General features: G+C 39.8%; 1 protein-coding gene across 1 annotated transcript in view; it reads right to left on the bottom strand.

The window, feature by feature from the left end:
• Positions 1-20,023, bottom strand: part of SYNE1 (spectrin repeat containing nuclear envelope protein 1) — a 472,071-nt gene that overhangs the window by 246,456 nt on the left and 205,592 nt on the right. The window contains 9 exon segments of the mRNA XM_043592628.1: positions 1,982-2,094; positions 2,922-3,129; positions 4,155-4,358; positions 6,683-6,784; positions 9,573-9,755; positions 11,591-11,749; positions 12,329-12,479; positions 14,398-14,577; positions 17,720-18,348. Of these exon segments, the coding sequence (XP_043448563.1) occupies positions 1,982-2,094; positions 2,922-3,129; positions 4,155-4,358; positions 6,683-6,784; positions 9,573-9,755; positions 11,591-11,749; positions 12,329-12,479; positions 14,398-14,577; positions 17,720-18,348 (1,929 nt within the window).

Here is a 20,023-nt window from a genome sequence, read left to right on the forward strand (position 1 = left end):
GTCACACAGAGAAAGACAGATACCATATGTTTCCACTCTTATGGGAATCCTGAGAAACTTAACAGAAGACCATGGGGGAGGGGAAGGGAAAAAAAAAGTGAGAGAGGGAGGGAGCCAAACCATAAGAGACTCTTAAAAACTGAGAATAAACTGAGGGTTGATGGGGGAGGGGGCAGAGAGGGGAAAATGGGTGGTGGACACCTGTTGGGATGAGCACTGGGTGTTGTATGGAAACCAATTTGACAAGAAATTTCATATTTAAAAAAAAAAAAAAAGGCCAGAGTGAGAATGTACAATTAGATACAATCAAGGCTCATAATCGAGGACGGTGCCAGCCAGTCACCGGAACCACTGAGGACTAAACTGTGGACAATACCATGCTGTAAAGGAGGCCGTTCTCATCAAGGTCTCGCTCTCAGCCTCTCAGCGTTCTCATTGTCCCGGCCCAGCCCAGGCTGTACTTCTTCACGTGTTATAGTGTGATGTCCTCTAACTGGTAGGCTGCCTGCACCCCTCCCCCTCTTCTGGTCTGCACACAAAGTCCTCCCTGCGGGTCCCCTCTCTTCTTGGTATGCACCTCCGCTTGAGAGGTCATATGCACGAGCGTGGCTTCAGCAGAGCAGAAGAACACAGCAGAAATGCTGAGCCAGCCCTGCTTCTTCCCCGTGCTCCTGGGTGGCATTTGCGATGGCCACTCAGACGTTTCTTCGTGGTGTTCCACTGCATCTCAAGCTTAAAGGAGACAATTCCACATTTAAATTTACCACGCCTCCTGGAAAGCCAACTTCCTTTACTATAATGATCTTCCTACTCTGACTTCTCATAAGTTATCTACGTAACTGTCCTCATCAATGAGGCCACAAAATTCTCATGTTCCTCATTAATTTAAAAAATATTGTTTTTAATTTAAAACAATTTATGTCTACATATTTTTGAGAGAGAGAGAGAGAGAAAGAGCAGAGCATGAGCGCTAGAATGGCATAGAGTGGGAGACACAGAATCCGAAGCAGGCTCCAGGCTCCAAGCTGTCAGCACAGAGCCCGACGCGGGGCTCGAACCCACAAACCATGAAATCATGACCTAAGCCGAAGTCAGATGCTTCACTGACAGAGCCACTCAGGTGTCCCTCCCACCAAAAAATATATTTTTAAATGATACTTAACTGATACTTGCTTACCTGATACTTGCTTTGCTCATATCAGCCATTTAAAAAACTTGTCGAAAACTCAATTTGAGTCAGTCACTTCTGAACTCTACCACACAATGGCTTTCTCCTTCCTGAATTCATATATTTTTCGTAGTCAGTAAAACCTGTAAAACCTATAATACCTATTGCTTTGAGTTTGTCCTAGATCAAAATTTAGACTGTAGGTTACTGAAAAACACAAGCCATGTCTTCATTTTAAAACTCCTCCACAATAGGGGTGCCTGAGTGGCTCAGTCAGTTAAGCGTCTGACTGTTGCTTTCAGCTCAGGTCATGATCTCACAGTTGGTGAGTTCGAGCCCCATGCCAGGTTTCATGCTGACAGTGCAGAGCCTGCTTGGGATGCTCCCTCTCTCTCTCTCTCTCTCTCTGCCCCTCACCTGCTCATGCTCATGTGTGTGTGCTCTCTCTCTCTCTCTCTCTCTCTCTCTCTCTAAAATAAACTTAAAAATAAATAAATAAAACTCCTCCACATAGTGATATGGTATAGATACAATTACTTATATTTTTACTGCTATAAAAATTAAAACTAGGTTTAGTTTTGGATGAATTCCAAAGAATAGTCAATTGGCTAAAAGAGAGAAAAATGGGATCAAAAATTCTGTAGCTCTGATTTATTTTCTCAACTTTTCATATTGTCTATCTCTTTATGACTCAAGAAATCTAATTCTGTTAAAGAAGAAGAAAAGTTCAGAAGATCTGGGGAAAGAGATGATTTAGGTCTGACCTGAAAGCACGTGAGTACAGTTTAGAGAAGAAGAAAAAGGCTTTCATACCTGGAGATCATGGAGCTTTGCCTCTAGAACCTTGCTGTCTCCAGTTCTATCTGATGATTTTTTTGCCGCTGCCTTTATTCCAGAAAACCACTCTTGGAATTCCTGCATAGACTCTTTTGAAAGTAATGAAAATGAGAAATACATCCAAAACACTGAATGAGCTTTGTGGATTACCATAATGAATTAATGCTGGCCTTCAGCTCATTGCATCTTGCCTTACAGAATATTCCAGAAAGAAAATAGTAGTCATGTAGAATATACGATAGCATGTTCCATAACTATGACTGTTCATGGCAGAATCGAGAAATTGCCTCAGAGAAAAGACAGAAAAGAAATTTGTATTCCTAAGATATCCGATTTCCCATTGTGTCTTTCTTTTGGTAAAGGAAGATAAGTAATTGTCTGAATACGTAAGAGAGCAAAGGGACAAAGGCTCCAGGGGTGTTGAAGCCATTTTTATGGCAAAGGAAGGAACCGTGTCCTCTCTCCACCCAGATGAGTTAGAGCCATTTCACATCTTCATAAGTGCAAATTGCACTTTCCCAGCTGGGTGGGAAGTCGAGTCAGGGACCTCTGACCGGCAATTTCCCGAATTACATGGCTACCACTGTTTCATGGCCCAATATCCAAGTTTACTGTGTTACTTCATCATAGCAGTGGAAGTAATTTTCCACCCAAATGAGCTATATGTAGAAAATCCAGATGAATTTCAGAATCCTGAAAATGGTGGATCCCTACTTTCTTGAGGAGAAAGAGGAAGAATTATGGCTACAGCCCAAGCACAACACTTTCAGTGCTCAAATCTGGACATACAAATGAATTTAAAATGATATTCTGCTGGAAAGCTTTTTCCAACTATTGCTGGCAGTTTCTAGGCAGCATTTGGTTTGGATTCTTTCTTATAAACAAACTACTCATGCAAAGGCTTGTCAGAGCTCACCATTGAAGTGCTTCTCCAGAAAATCCTGAAGGCTGGCCTGTGTTTTGGAGCACAACTGGCTCACAGCTTCGTGGTTCTTTATCAGCCCAGTCATAGCACTGCCCAAGCTCTCCAGCTCCATGGAATGGTACTTGCGGCACAAGCTATTGAGATTTTCTTGGGTGGAGCTGATGTTGCTTTGCTGACTTTGAAGTTCCTTTTGTATTTCCTACAGAATAAACAAATGCCATGAAGGATATTCATCACATTCAAGGGAAATATTCCATTTATTCCACTATGGTACTTTTTTTGGGAAACTGATGCTGTTGAAATACACTCAGTAACGTACGCATTTTTGTGGGATTTTTTTTTTCAGTATTTGTAATAGATCTGTGTTGACTCAGAATTTTGCCCAGTTCTCTTTGGGAACAAGTGCAAACAGCAGTTGAGAGGTAGTAGCATTTGGATTATGGTCTAGGATTCCAAGCAAATTGAATAGGTTCTTAGGGATTCCAGCCCATGATCTTGGGTTTAGTCAGTTGATTAGAAGCTATTAATGGAGTCACCCCCTAAGTTCACATTCTTCAGTGGACTACTAGGGCTTTGTTTTAGGCTCACAGGCCACACGAAAAGCACCAGTAGTTACTTTTAAAACACATCTCTTTAGTCTTAAGTACAGTAAGAAAAAAATGTTCAAGAGAACAGATCACATATGTGAAACAGTCAACTCAACTCACAAGCTTTACAGACAGCTGATCAGTAATATTATCTCTATGGACAGATGACATGGAAGTAGAATGTTGTCTCGACTGTTGGTGTTTTGTTTTTGTTGTTTGTGGTTTTTTTTAATATATCCTTCTCTAGATAAAAGCAGTCATACTGACCAACAAAAATAATTAAGTAATGAAAACCTACTCTGCATTCAAATTTGAAAAATTCATGGAAATTTGAACAGGTCTTCTACCGGCTCTACTCTTTTACTAAAGAAACATATTGGCAAGCATAGCTTATGAGCAGGCCCTACAGTAAGTAAAGCATGCTTTCTGCTTTTAGATGATTCATCTTCAATTTCCTACTGCCTGCATTCATTTCTCTACCTGTTAACTTACTTTGCTGTATCCAATGAGTTAGTCGGCCTGATGTTAATATAGGTAACTGAGAGCAGAGTCTTTATTTTTATTCCAGTCACCACAAAATAGGAGAACCAATACGACCATTGGAAGTATAAATGCTTCATGATAGGTTATTACCTACCTTTACTTTTTTCAGCCCTTCCCATGTCTCCGTCTGAGCACAGTTCATCAACACTTCTTCTACTTTTGTGAGCCAGCTTGTTATATCATTGATAAATTTCTCCACCTGTGTACTCTGAGTGGTGAACTCTCTCAAGGTTCCTTTTGCTTCTTCGGTAATTTCTTTGGCATGCTCCAGTTTCTGCCGTAAGTCTGCTTCTATAAACTAAACATAAAGTAGGATTTCATTAAAATCTGTGGCGACCAGGACACTCATTGATTGGGTAGCAATTCTGTTCGTGTGCAGCTTAACTGTCAAAAACACATCAACCTAACCAGGGAGGCTAATTCAACTTTTCTAAGAAGGGAAACCAGTGGGTGCAAGGGGTCAAACAAGTTAAGTGACGGGAAAATGGAAACGGTACGTATTTACAGTTGACAGTGGATGTTAAAGTGGCAGTTTTGACAGAGGGCCCAAGGAAAACGGAAGGTCACGTTTCAAAAGCAGAGCTAAACCTACACAGGGTTACCAAGTTTGTGACTAAAACCCGGTTCTGAATTCTTCTCCAGAAACACTCACACTTGTATGTCCTGATGTAACCACGACTCTGAACAAACACCACTTCAGACTTTTATCATAAAGCAATTTTGTTTTTGTCTCCCGCTTGAAAGCATTCAGTGAAGCTAGTTCTCTTCTCCCGAAGGACTTATTTCGGGAGGGCCCCTGACTCCTCTGGTCCTACAGATCATAAAAGGACTTATAATCATGATAAATTGCAAAATGCTTTCAATTCCACAATGAAAACATCTAGGCCCATTTCATAATCCAAATTGAACTTGAAGTTAGAGCTTTTATCTTATCCCTACCCTAGATCTGCTACAAATAGGAAGCCCATCTGAAGAAAGGTGTCAAGTGCCTCTTTTTCTATTTCCCCATTTTCTCTAGCTTCTGACCCTGCAGGTGCAGGCAAGCAGGAGGTGGGGGAAGGGCTCTGAAACTTTTGACAACTATTGTGAGCGGGCATCTGTGCTCCTAGGCCAGGTGACATTTAGCATTCTCTCCTGTCACAGGCCTTCCTCTGTGGGGTTGTCTGAGACTCCCCTCAGTGCTGGGACCTCCCACTGACATTGCCTAGATACAAGCAATGCACTCTTCTCTGGCTCTTTCTCCTTCCACAGCGTGCGGGCATCTCTTTATCTTGCTGCTGAGGTCTGTTCCTCCCTAGAAAGCCTTCCCAGATAACCTGAGATATGCAAGCACTGATGCTTTGTCTTTTCTTTTCCTCTGATAATTCACTTCTGGGCCAGAGGTCACACTCTGGCATTCACACAACAGATGATTCTGGGATGCAGGCCACTCAAAAGAATCACTTCTCCTTTGGCAAACACATCAGCAGTTGGCTAGCCTCTCTCTCACCCTTAAGGTCTCTCGGAGGAATGAGATAGTAGCCCTGGCATCCACCAACTGCAGGGGCACATGTCATGCTCTCTAGATGACACCACTGAAACTCTTCCCTTTATTTTAAGGTAAGGAACAGGTGTCCTGATCCCTCTTCCTTGAGGTGGGGGGTGATGGTGAGAAAGCAGAGGACAACGGTAGCTCTCTCCCAAGGCCCTGCCTCCATCTTAACTCTGCAAAAGTCCACCTGTTGCCCATTTATATCCTTGACACAGGCAACATGCATAAGCACTCCTTTTCACTTTTCTATTAGCACCCTTTCCCTCTTGTTGCCTCAGGTGAAACTTCTAACATTCTGGTACAGGTAGATCATCCACCCGTGATGCTAAGTGATGGACACGCAGTCTCAGGTCAGAGCGTAAGTATAGTCAAGCATGACAGACGGGTTAGCAAGAGGCAGTAAGTAAAGGACAAAGGCACAACAGGAAGAAGGAAAATGTAGAGGAAATCCCTGAGGGCAGAAACAAACGCTTAGGTTAAAGTAAGGCAGCGGAACACTTAGCCTGGAGCCTGTGGTGCTGGCTGCCGGGAGACCCCCCCCCCCCCCCATGCTATTTGTTCCTACAGCTCCCTCGCTGAAGTAGCTCAGACTTCCTGGTCGACCCCGGCCTGCCTCGTGCTCCCTGTGGATCTGTGCCGAACGCGGAGCCCCGAAATGAGGTTTGTGATGGCAATGTCTCCTAACCCAACGACTGGGTAACTGAATTAGAAGAATATCCACATTCATAAATGTGGTTTCTGCTCCTGTCCAGACGTAAAATGGTCCATGAGGCAAGCTGGATGATACTACTCCTAAAATTTAGTAAGGAAAAGGGTGCTAATCACTTCCAACACAAATATAATATGTATATCAGACATGTGTTATTAATATTAGCACAAGGGATTCTAAAGATGTTAATGTTTTAACCCCCATATATGGTAAGAGCCATGTGTTTTCTTGGAATTATGATGATAATGAGAATATATATATTGTATATATATATGACATATAAAATTTATTGTTATTGTATTACGTATCGATTGTATTAGAGATTATATTTGAGGTTGAGTCTAGTATACGGTAGTTATTACAAACCTGACTGAATACTTACCTGAAGGTCTGGTGGTGTTTCTGGATTTTTAGTTAATTCTTTAAGATCATTAACTTTGCAATGAAGCTCTTCCAATCTCAACGCTTTGTTTTTAACTTCAGACTGCCAAAATAAAAGACAAAGACAAAAAGCATAACTCGTCCAAACATTGACATATTACATTCAGCATTTAATAATTTCAAGAGTTAACTCTGACATGATGTCCTAACTTCAAGCCAGGGTTAAAAAAAAAAAAAAATCTCTGTTTCATTTTCTGAGTCTATCATTATTTACGAATGTGGAAAAATGCCATCATTAACTTTCGCTTCCAGTGTGAGGGAGTATGCAGAACTTTCTCCCCATCCCCTTTTCCTGGAAAAAAAAAAGCTCCTGGAAAAAATTAAACACTAACTAAAAAGTCTTGAGTCACTGGGGATTTTCAATAACTGTCATTTATTCATTAGCGTTAATATCACTGGCTACCACGGCAGAGAAATTCCTTTGAGGAAGGATCTCAAAGCACATACACACTGGGAGTGCCTAATTAACTGTGAACTATATGTAATACATAAGAAACATTCAAATAAAATTTTAAAATGTTTTTTTAAATAAAAGCCTTTTTTTATATTTTGCCTTTTTATTTTTAATTTATTTGCACCCACACTAACACACACACAAAAAGAAAAAAAATGGGTCAAGAATCATTACTGAACAAATTAGATGCTTGTAAACGTAACTATTTATTTGGAGCCACAAAGGAACTTTTGATAAAGGATCCCTCTCAACTTCAATATGATGTTTTGGTGTTCGGGGGACACTAACAAACTTTCAGTCCAGAAAGTAATTTACTTACCCAGAAAGCAATCTGCTTACCCAGTAAGACATGATGAACTAATTGTCAGGCCCACTGGCTTCCTCCAGGAGCAGGCTGAACAATTAAAAGATCACACCTAGTCACTTACTCACTTTCTCTCCTGAATGGCAGCAGCAACTCACTATGAGGCACTGGGCTGAGCCCACTTGACTGATTGTATTCGTTGCCATACCACACAGCCAATAACATAAAAACCCACTTCTGTGAGTGACTGAAGCCGGACACGCTGAACGTGGGGCTGATGTCCACTGGCTTCCTGGATCCCAGAGGTCAGTAGTAGGAGTGTACTGTGTGCCAGTTACATAATTGGCTCCCCAAAAGAAGAAGACCCCGACTTGCAAAATTTACCCCCATTTTGAGCTACAACACGATGTCACCGCACGTGGGGTTGGAAGCATTGCCCCACAGTACAACATCCTACCACATGTCCCCCAGGCAGGTATAATAGGGACCCATAACTCAAGAGCCTAGATAAGAGTTGTGTGTAGAACAGAAATTAAGAGTTATAAGTTTTAAGTATTTATTAGCTTCATTTTAATATACGTATTTATATTAAATTTATATATTATATAAATTTATATAATAAATTTAATATATATTCTATTAACTGTAAATTTATCTACAATTTAATTTTCCGTGATGGTTGTATTTAACCCTGGCCTGCGCAATTCTTTAAATTTTGATAATTTTTTTAAGAGCTGGTACAAGCCCTCTTCAGGCATACACTACTGTTTGAGCCGTAATGTTCATTTAACGTCAAAGATAACATCTTAAGAGACTGTAGTATCCCTCTCCTGACTGCACTTGAAGTTGGGCTGATTTCCTCTACTTCTGTTTGCCCTTAGAAATAGGTGTTTGATTTAAGACTCTCCAGAAAGCTCTTTGCGTCAAGGCTAGATAGCCTAGGTATACAGTTGATTCGCCTACATTTTTTCAGACTGCAGTCATTCATCATCTATCTGTCATGTTCCATCGGTGTGCCAGGCACAGTACCAACACCCAGGCATGCAATGGTGAATACCAGTCTGCCCTCATGGGGAGGAGCTGGCTATATGCTTTATGAAACAAGTTATCTTTTGTCACTACTTCCTCTGACCTTGCTTCATTGTTCATCCCTGCCTAATTACCACTGCACATTTCACATACATACTGTTATGTAAATAATGTAAATGCCATGAGGATAGGGGCTTTGTCTGTTTTACTGTTTATTCTCAGTGTCTAAAAGAGTGCCTGACATGCTTGTTAAGAATCTGGGGACACCTGGGTGGCTCCGTCAGTTGAGCATCAGACTTTGGCTCAGGTCATGATCTTGCAATTTGTGAGTTCGAGCCCCGCGTCGGGCTGTGTGCTGGCAGCTCGGAGCCTGGAGCTTGCTTTGGATTCTGTAACTCCCTCTCTCTCTCTGCCCCTCCCCTGCTTGTAGTCTGTCTCTCTCTCAAAAATAAACATTAAGAAAAAAAAAAAAGAATTTGATGAGTGAATAAGTAAATGAATGCAAGAATGGAAATAAAAAGTTTAAAATAAATTGGTGACTAGAGCTTTTTAAAAGGCCACTTTCTGGGGAAGCCTGTCACACTCCCATCTCCAGTTTTCTTCCGTTTGTAGAGGGGAAGTAGAAGAACCCAGCATCTACGGTAAGTGATCAGCACATGGTAAGTACTCAGTAAACATCTTGTTTGAATGAAAAAAAAATCTAAATATGATTAAATTACAAACGCCTTCAACTTGGTCCAGTAGGAAGGTGCCATAGTCTGAAATGAATGGAAAAATGGGAAAAAACATAGATTTTATGGGCTTTTACTTCTCTACCAATATTTTAAGGTTAGAGGCCCAACGAAGAAGTGATAAAAAAAAAGAAAAAAAAGTCTTATCCGTTGCCTAGTCAAGTCTCTAGTAAATAGCAAAAGATAGTTACGACTTTTGTAACATTCATATGCGTCTCTGAAAGAAAGAATGAACTTTTAAAAAAGGACACATTTTTCTTGTATTCCGGTCAATGAGCTCACAGGCTCACGTATGTAGATGTGGTCAATTTACCTCAAATTCTTTAAGGAATTCTTCTGCTCTGACGCTATTATTCAGGTTACTGATGCTTTCGGCCAACTGTGGAACAGAATTGTTTGACCATCCGTCGATCTCGTCTTTACTTGAAAGCACATCACCCCAAATGGTCAGGCTTGCCCTCAGCCTATCCATGTTTTCCTCAATTTTCTCTGATACCTGGGACAGAAAACAGAAGCCATGTCACTATTAGTCTGAGGCTTTAAGATGCTCCCTGCCTCACCAAATTGCTAAATAATGTCAATGCTCCCTCAATCAAAAACTATATTCTCACTGAAAAACAAAGTTTTACAAAAATTATTATAAGGGAATTCGTGCACTTGACTCAAATAAATGCTAACTATTACACAAATTGTTTCTGTCACTGGGAGAGTTGACTGAATTTCTGAGACATTTGATTTTCATTTGTAAGTTGGGAAACTAAGAACAGGATTATTGGAGTCAATAATAATATAACATTCTCTAGGATAAGGGTCCATCTAGGGCAGTATTATACTTATTTTTGAAAGGAACACAATAAGCACTTTTATTTGTAATGCTGAAGTATAAAAGTGGACATAAATTAGACTTGAACATATTTATAGAATAAATAAATATGTAGGACAACAACCAACTTCGTACAACCAACTTTGTCTAAAGTAAAGCACTATTGCTTAATACTCTTCCCGTAGTAAGAATGTTTTTTAACATTTTTTTAATGTCTATTTATTTTTGAAAGAGAGAGCCTCCAGGCTCTAAGTTGTCAGCACAGAGCCCGACACGGGGCTCAAACTCACAAACCGTGAGATCATGACCTGAGATGAAGACTGACACTTAACTGACAGAGCCACCCAGGTGCCCTAGGCATGTTTGTTTTTTTTTAAGTTTATTCATTTTGAGAGAGAGAGAGCAGGGGAGGGGCAGAGAGAGAGAAAATCACAAGCAGGCTCTGCTCGGCCAGTACAGAGCCCAATGTGGGGCTCGAACTCAGGATCTGTGAAATCATGACCTGAGCCGAAATCCAGTCAGATGCTTAACTGACTGAGCCACCCAGGCACACCAAGGATGTTTTGTTTTTTATTTATTTATTTATTTATTTTTTTTTTAAATTTTTTTAAATGTTTATTTATTTTTGAGACAGAGAGACAGAGCATGAACAGGGGAGGAGCAGAGAGAGAGGGAGACACAGAATCTGAAATGGGCTCCAGGCTCTGAGCTGTTGGCACAGAGCCTGACGCGGGGCTCGAACTCACGAACCGTGAGATCATGATCTGAGCCGAAGTCGGACACTTAACCGACTGAGCCCCCCAGGCGCCCCTGTTTTGTTTTTTTTTAAAGTGGAGGCAAGTAAGGTTTCCTGCAGTTCTCTAATTATTTGATTATAGTACACAATTATCAATATCTAACTTTAGTAATATAGGTTAAGTAATTTAATCAATAGTAATGCATTGTAGGTTAACAGAAAGGCAACAGAATCACAGGATTTTTGAGCTGGAAGTTAACGTAAAACATGTATGGATTGAGATGTAGAGTTCCAGAGAGATCAAGTTGTTCACTGGTCACACAACTAGTAAATGACAGAGCAAGAACAAATACCCAAGGATGTAAACTACAAGTCTGATTTATACAATGCAAATATAGTCTTAGTACTCTAAGTGATTATACATTACAGTTTAATATTCTGTAGGACATTTATAAATTATTCTTCAATTTTTATCCATAATCTCAGAGTTTTGATGGGAAAAAAACCATTCGGAGTTATAAATTTGTTGTGATTGAAGCTACCAAGTTAAATTCTAGAAAACTGCCACTGAATATTAACAAAATAAATCAAATAACCTTTTTTTACTAATTCTAAACTTTATGTGAATATTGTTTTTCTTAAAAATGTCATTTTGCCTGTAGCATTAAAAGCTAAAGATGAAATTCACATCCCCGAATAATCCTTTACCCCCAAATATGATAGACAAATATGAATATTTAAACTGTTCATACAATCCAGGTGATTATCTTACATCCAGCCATCTGTCCACAGTGCTCTCCATGTCTGTTTTCACGAGGTTGAAATCACTACTGTGAATTTTTTTCAGCTCAGATAATAACTGTTTTCCTTTACTTGTAAAGTTATCCAATTCTTTCTGTTTATTACACATTTCATTCTTGACACTTTCATGCTGTGGACATAAATGTTTCTTTAATTAATAAAATAATCAGCAATAAGTCAGGTGTTCAAAACCATTTGCCTCTGAGAAATTTATTTCATGGTTTGACCTTATGCGGAAACCAGTGATATGAATGAACTATATATCTTTTTGAATGGCTAGAATCCTAGGATATCAGTATTCCTAAAACAAAAAAAAACAAAACAAGTTGAGTTTGTCAGCATGAATGTTCTACCTCTATATGTACTGACAAGAGTTTTGTAGAGAATTCATTATAAGTGAAAATAAGACCTACTAAGTCTACTAAAATAAATACATTTTTAAAAAACTTATATAGATATCTTTTTTTTTTAAGTTTATTTATTTTGAGAGAGAGTGGAGGAGGGGCAGAGTCTGAGATGGGGAGAGAGAGAGAGAGAGAGAGAGAGAGAGAGAGAGAGTCCCAAGCAGGCTCTGCACTGCCAGCAGGGTCAATGCAGGGCTCGAACTCACAAACCCCAAGAACATGACCTGAGCTAAGATCAAGAGCCGGACACTTAACCGACTGAGCCACCCAAGCACCCCTAAGAGAAATAGATTTTGAATTATTACCTTGGATAAAGCCCATTTAAGATCCTCCTGATCTTTTACAGTAGTTCTGGTTGCAAGCACATTGTTGGCATTTTCTAGGACTTTAGAAACAACTGACTTCAGGTTCTGATAGTCTCTCATTAAGTCAATAAGTCCACAGCATTGACCCTGGCTATAATAATTAAAGAAAAGATATCATTTATCATGATGTATGAAAGGGAAGGATTCTCTATGATTGGACTTGATATGTAACCACACACATGTATTCATAGATGGCTGCTGGAATCAAGAGGAAACCATATTTCTACCCATTGAGGTCAAAGGAGTGCTGATCAAGCCAACTCAACTCTAATGGCCAAATTGTTTCAGTGAATGAAGAATGCACACAGTCATTAAAACAAATATGTGACCTCAATGACAAGAAAAAATATGTTCTTGACAACTAAAACTTATGTATATACCAACAATCTTTGTTTTTTTTTAATTTTTTTTGTTGTTTAATTGCATCATAGTGGTGTGTATTAAGAGGAAGCAAACAAAACAAAATAAAACCCCCACACCAAACAAACAAAATAACATTGCTTAATAAGTAAAATACACATGAGGATGTTGTTTTCCATTTCAGTGACATAAATTTTCATTGAATTTGAATCCTTTTAAAATTGTGAAAATAAGAAGATAGTTTTTGTTTATAAGTTTAAAATGTTTCTGAGCAGGCAATTCTACATGTAGGAATTTTTCCAAAGTCAAAGATGTACACTACGATTGAGGTAAAATTATATTCTTTACATCATTATTTATAATAGGAGAAAAAAATAGAAATAACCCAAGTGTTAAAAATAGGCTATTAATTTTTTTAAGCTTATTTATTTTTGACAGAGAGAAAGAGAGAGAGAGCATGAGCTAGAGAGGGGCAGAGAGAGAGGGAGACACAGAATCCGAAGCAGGCTCCAGGCTCTGAGCCATCAGCACAGAGCCTGATGTGGGGCTCTAACTCACAAATTGTGAGATCATGACCTGGGCCAAAGTTGGATGCCTAACTGACTGAGCCACCCAGGCACCCCCAAAATAGGCTATTAATTGAATAAACTCTAATATATTCTTATAATTGAATACTGTGCAATCTCTAACAAATCACAATTTAAGAGAATATTCAATAATATGGAATAAAATTTTACAACACAGTTAACTTTCTAAAAGCTTACGTTAATAATCTATAATATACAACAAAAAAACTTATGTACATAAAAAAATTGAACATGAATGTTTATAGATGCTTTTTGATAGTCATTAAACTGTAAACAGTCCAAATATCCATCAACTGGTGAATGAATAAGTTGTGGTACACCTATTAAATCGAATATTATTCAGCTATAAAAAAGAATAGATGTTATTAATACACATAACAATGTACAATATGCTAAGCAAAAGAAGGTATTTACTCAAGTGCAGTAAAAACTTAGGCACATGCACCCAATTGACTATGAATGTTTATAGATGCCTTATTTACAATCATTCAAACTGGAAAAAATCCATTTGTATGTGATTCTGAGAAAAATAATACTACAGAGACATAAAACTGATCAACAGCTGCCAGGGACCAGACATGGGGGACGGGTTGATCACAATGAGACATAGGAGGATTTTTTTCAGGTGGTGGAATGATTATACAAGAGTTGATCATAGTAATACTTACACAGTATGTGTGTAATCATAAACTGAATGTGTGTTAAACTCATACAAGGGCATACACTTAACAGGATGAAATTTATTATACGTATATCATACCTTAATTATAAACAAGGAAAACAAAACAAAAAAAGAAAATCAGAGGTTAAGACTCTCACAGTAGCCCTTTGTAATTGTTGAAACTCCTGCTTTTAAGCACTACGTTTCACCTACCATTGTTATTTCAAGACATCTTCCTCAATAAAGTTTTGTAGGACTAAATTTTTAACGTATGAGAGACACAGAATACCTAAGGTGGCAAAAGATACTCAACTCGATCACACCAACGCAAATCAACAGACAACAGCCCAATGCCACAAAATAGAAAGTTGAAAACAACAACTGAGAGGATTTTTACTTACTTTTCATGAATTAGTTTTTTGGTATCATCCCAGGTGACCTCTAAGCGGTTTATCTCCCTGTCGACCTCAGATGCAAAGGCCACATCTTTCTGAGCAATTTGTTTAGCTTTGTCTTTCAACCAACATAGTTCATGCTCATGAGAATTCAATTCATCCTCTAACTGATTAAAGACTCTCAACCTGTGAATTAAAATGTTATTATATTATTAACTTATTAAAGGTAAGAACTAATATTTCTTCTCCATAAAGCACACCTATAGCTATCTGGAAAAACTTTTTTTTTTTAATTTTTTAATGTGTATTTATTTTTGAGAGAGAGAGAGAGACCGCGTGCACGATCGCGTGTGAGGATGCGAGTGGGGGAGGGGCAGAGAGAGGGAGACACAGAATCCGAAGCAGGCTCCAGGCTCTGAGCTGTCAGCACAGAGCCCGATGTGGGGCTCAAACCCACGAGGCATGAGATCATGACCTGAGCTGAAGTTGGACGCTTAACAGACTGAGCCTCCCAGGAGCCCCAGATATCGAGAAAAACTTTTAACAAAGCAATTAAATTAAGATACCTCAACTGAGAATGATGCCTTTTAAGCTTAAATTTGCAGAATTCATACTCTACCTTAGGAAACATTTAAAGTCATTTTCGCTATTCATCATCAACTTTCTATTAAGTCTGTATTCTCTTCCTATTTTGCTTTCACAGGATAAGACTTGAAAGACTAGGGCCGGACTTGTAGGTAAAGTAGGTGAGTCCTTACCATAAGGTCTTTGGTAAAAAGTCCTTCTGTGCCCTGAGGTCCAATTCATGTAAATTAATAATATTTAAGAAAACAGTTGTTTCATTTCAAATAAAAATAGCTTCATTTTTTGTCCCTAATATATTACTCTTTGAGCACTTGTAAAATGTGGCCATGTAGAGGCAGCCATGGACTCATAGATTCTTGCATTTTGGTGTAGTGCTGTAGAGTTGATAAAGTGAGTGCACATGCACTATTCCATTTAATTCCCCAAATGAAGTGGTTAAGAGCAGGCATTATCATTATCTGCACTTTACAAGAAGACAGGGGATTTGCCCAAGGTTGCACAGTGAAGCGGAAGTATGGTTGGAGCTTAATAAATCCATCAATTCAATGCAACATTTTCTATAATATCTGTGTGATTTTGGTGAGTTCAGTGTTAGAGGTATTGACATGGCTCTTGAGCCCAATCCTGGCCTTCTTCTCCAGCAATTTTAGGATCGCCTGTCTGTCTAACCTAATTAGGCCAGGGAGAGCCATTCTGCCCTGCAGCACCAACCCGATTGCTGGCTCCCTGGGTGAGCTCTTTGTTCTTTTGCTGTACTTGGCTCCTCATTTTGTCTTTCCTCTGGAGGCTATTTTTCCATCTCAAATTGTATTCCTTTTTGTAAGTTTGTTGTTACACTAGTCAGCTTATTGCTCACAAGGCGTGTTAGCCTCAAGAGCCATTATTATCTAACTGTAAGCCTTTGCTAAATGCTTGATTCCAGTTAAAAGGAAGCACATCACAATGGTCTTGGCAAGATCGACACAATCCTTATCGATTATGGACACCTTGGTATGAACCCATTTCAGCTGTTTCTCTGCCCCCTGAAAAAAGTGGAAGAGAAATGACCCTGAGAACATAGTGGGGAAAAAGGTCTATTAAGAAGAAAAAATAAGGGGCACGTAGGTGGCTCAGTCGATTAAGCGTCTGACTTTGGCTCAGGTCATGATCTCACAGTTCGTGGGTTTGAGCTCCACGTCGGGCTCTGTGCTGACAGCTCAGGGCCTGGACCCTGCTTTGGATTCTGTGTCTCCCTCTCTCTCTGCCCCTTCCCCACTCATGCTCTGTCTCTGTCTCTCTCAAAAATGAATAAACGTTAAAAAAAAAAAAAAACTTTTAAGAAGGAACAATAACATGAGGGCACCTGGGTGGCTCAGTCGGTTAAGCCTCTGACTCCTGATTTCGGCTCAGGTCATGATCTCACAGTTTATGAGATCAAGCCCCACGTCAGGCTCTGTACTAACATCAAGAAGCCAGCTTGGGATTGTCTCTCTCTCCCTCTCTCTCTCTGCCCCTCCCCTGCTCATGCTGTCTTGCTCTCTCTCTCTCTGAAAGTAAATGAGCAAACATTAAAAAAAGAAGAAGAAGAAATAAGATTGAGATGAAGGTTATAGTATTAGAGGAAAAAATTACTTTCAAAATTACGGTAGAAAAATACCCCTGATCCCTTCGGTTCTCTATTAAACTCACCTGACAAAACCCCACCTTAGCTTAAGCCCACTTCTCTGCCTTCTCCATACCTCTGAGCAAACAGTCAAAAGCAGTTGGTGAAAACTGCTCTGCCAAGCTGACTGGTTTCACTTTAAGTGAAGGAATGCAAATCTCAAACCTTACCAAGTAGGTTGATGTCCTACCAGTAGGACATCATTTCCATGTCCTACTGAAGAACCACTTCATACCATTTTCTTTCCGCCAATATCCCGCCCCTCACTCTCAGCTAATGAGCTTGCTCCAGTCTTTCTGAGGGGCTGGCTGCCACCAGGAAGAATTCCCTCAGATTTTTACCACCAGAACTACAAAGCGACTCGGATCGTCTGCCTTCATTTGTACTACAGCAGACGAGGCCCTTCTCCTCACAGCTAAACGTTGTTTAAAAATAGATAACATGGGGCGCCTGGGTGGCTCAGTCGGTTAAGTGTCTGGCCTCGACCCAAGTTATGATCTCACGGCTTGTGAGTTCAAACCCTGCTTTGGGCTCTGGTCTCAGCACAGTCTGCTTTGCATCCTCTATCCCCCGCTGTCTCTCTGCTCCCTCCCTGCTCACTCTCTCAAAAATATTAAAAAAAAATTTTGTAAATAAAAAAATAAAAATAGATAATATAATCTGTATAGTCTGTTATAAATAAGATCTTAGAGTGGCTTACACAGACACAGCCCTTAGGAAAATCCTTAAGGAAACCAAAGAAATTTTAGTACTTCTTTTTTTTTAATTCTTTTTAAATGTTTATTTATTTTTGAGAGAGAGGGAGACAGAGTGCCAGTGGGGAGAGGGGCAGGAAGAGAGAGAGGGAGGCACAGAATCCAAAACAGGCTCCAGGCTCTGAGCTGTCAGCATGACCTGAACCGAACTCGGACGCCTAACCGACTGCGCCACCCAGGCGCCCCTGAATTTTAGCACTTCTTAAGTTCAAATTAGTCATTAATTTTACCCTCAGAATATTAAAAGAAGTTGCTAAATACGATCCTGTTAAAGTGTTGCACGAGAGTTAATTCTAGAGCAAAGAAAGAATAGACCGCACAGCTGGCCCCGGCGGTTTCTTCCTACCTCTGCTGAAGAGCTTGACGCGTAGGCTCTTTCAGCCTCTCTTTGTCCGTCCTTTCTTCGATGTCCTCGATGCTTTTCAGCAACTCCTCTTTCTGGTCTTGGAATGCTTTTTTCAATACTGCCAGGGCATCTGCTTCACTCTGCTTAGTTCCCAGAAGGTTCTGGATCCTCTCTAACTCAAAACAGAGGTGATCAGCTGTACTTCTGCAGGAAGTCCTTTGCTCGGAACTTCCACTTTTAAGATGGTATTGGGCTTTGGCGAGAATGCCATCAAGACTGATGGCCGTAGATTCTAATGTTTTGGCATCCTGAATCGCACGATTTAGGTCCTTTTTTAATAAATCAGTCTGTTTCTTATTCATACTGTCGGTGGTTTCCACCGTGTGCCTCAGCCGGTGGAGAACCCCTGACAGAGAGGCATGGTGCTGTAGGAATTCAGCCAACTGGGACAGGGCAAGCTGCCGCCTTCCCACCACCTGGCTGGCCTCCTCAAACAGCTGGAAGCAGTCCTCAGCCTTGCCCTGCAGGAGGTGGAGGTCCTCAGCTCGACCCAGAGCCCCCAGCTTCGCCAGGTGATCCCGCAGCCTCTGCAAGTCTCCCATTTTGCTCTCTGCTTCCACTTCGTGGTCCTGGAAGGGAAGAGAGGGGTGTTGGTGGCTCAGATACCCTGTGGCTAATGACACGGACATATTCAGGATTTGTGGTGTCAACATACGTTTTAAATGGGGGCGCCTGGGTGGCTCAGGAGTTTAGCATCCCACTCTTGATTTCAGCTCAGGTCACAATCTCACAGTTTGTGAGTTCGAGCCCGGCCTCAAGCTCTGTGCTTATCAGCACGGAGCCCGCTGGGGATTCTCTCTCTCCCTCTCTCTGCCCCTACCCTGCTTGTGCTGTCTCTCTCTCAAAAATAAATATATAAACTTAAAAAAAAAAAAAAAACAATTAACAAAGACACATTTTAAATGCAACGGATGGTGTAAGATTTAAAGGCCATCTATAGCGAATCTTTCAGAGACGTTGTTAAAATTTCCCATTTTCTCATCTATATGTTTCACGTGAAACACAACTCTGATTTGAAACTAATTTGTTCCGTGGAAAAGACTGTCATCATGCACAGAAATAGTAAAAGGAAATTTTATATAAATACATACATATGTATGCATAATTTGGAAGATTTAAAATATATATGTATATACATAGTTCTAGTATATATAATATATAAATACTATATTATAGTATAAATAATACTATTTTATATTTGTAGTCGAAAAAACAAATCACCGGCCCATAACGGAGTCACTTATGGTAGGTCATGTCACCATACTGGCATTTCATACTTAACCCAACTGCAGTTTCAGACCCCTCCAGAAATATAGTGTTAACTTGTCAGTCAGGAGTTTTCTGGCCATGAGGTAATCTGTCACAAGGGTCCTCTCCTCCCTCCTCCCCCATCCAAGGAAGATGAGGTAATCTACAAGATAAGACCCCAGCTCAACCCCTAAGGGAAAGTGACCTTGCCTGAAAGGATCTTTTCTTTTCTTTTGCTAAGAACTTCCTTGTCCCACTTTCCTTCCTGGGAAAACCTTCCATTTTGTACAACCCCTCTGAGCTCCTTCCTATTTGCTGGACGGGATACTGCCTGATTCACAAATTATTTAATAAAGCCAGTTAGATCTTCAGATTTACTCAGTTAAATTTTTGTTTTTTAACAATTCTCTCCCTCGCTCTCTCTCTCATGTATGTATACATATATATGTATATATATCTATATCTATATCTATCTATATATATATAATAACAATACTATATATATATACTATATATAAAATATATTGTAGTCTGAAAATTTTAATACACACACTAAAGCTAATTCTAACAGAGTTGTAGGAAAGAATAATAGGAATAGATTAGCCTCTCGTCAGAGGCACTGGGTGAAGCAGATGAAAATACACAGGTTTTAGCTCCCTCCTTTACAGAAATGAATATGAACTCCATGAGACTATTGTATAGGAAGTCTGACTTGCTCACAATAAATCATGTTTGAAATCTCTTAGAGCATTGCTAACAATCTCAGCATGGCTCCCATTAAAGAGAAATTACTATCTTAATCTTGACCACAATGGCCTTAATATTCTCCTCAGCTTGACTATTACACTTTAGAAAGCTTCTTTGAGCCTTGACTTAGGAGAATTTACAAATTCATTCTCTGCCCTTTTGAGATAGAAATCTTTTTAAAAGTTTCTGTACAGTTACAACCCAGGAATGTTTCTCAGGAACATGGGAGACATCCTTTCCAAACCAACA

Source organism: Prionailurus bengalensis, chromosome B2, assembly GCF_016509475.1.
Source record: "Prionailurus bengalensis isolate Pbe53 chromosome B2, Fcat_Pben_1.1_paternal_pri, whole genome shotgun sequence".
NCBI classification, from domain to species: domain Eukaryota; kingdom Metazoa; phylum Chordata; class Mammalia; order Carnivora; family Felidae; genus Prionailurus; species Prionailurus bengalensis.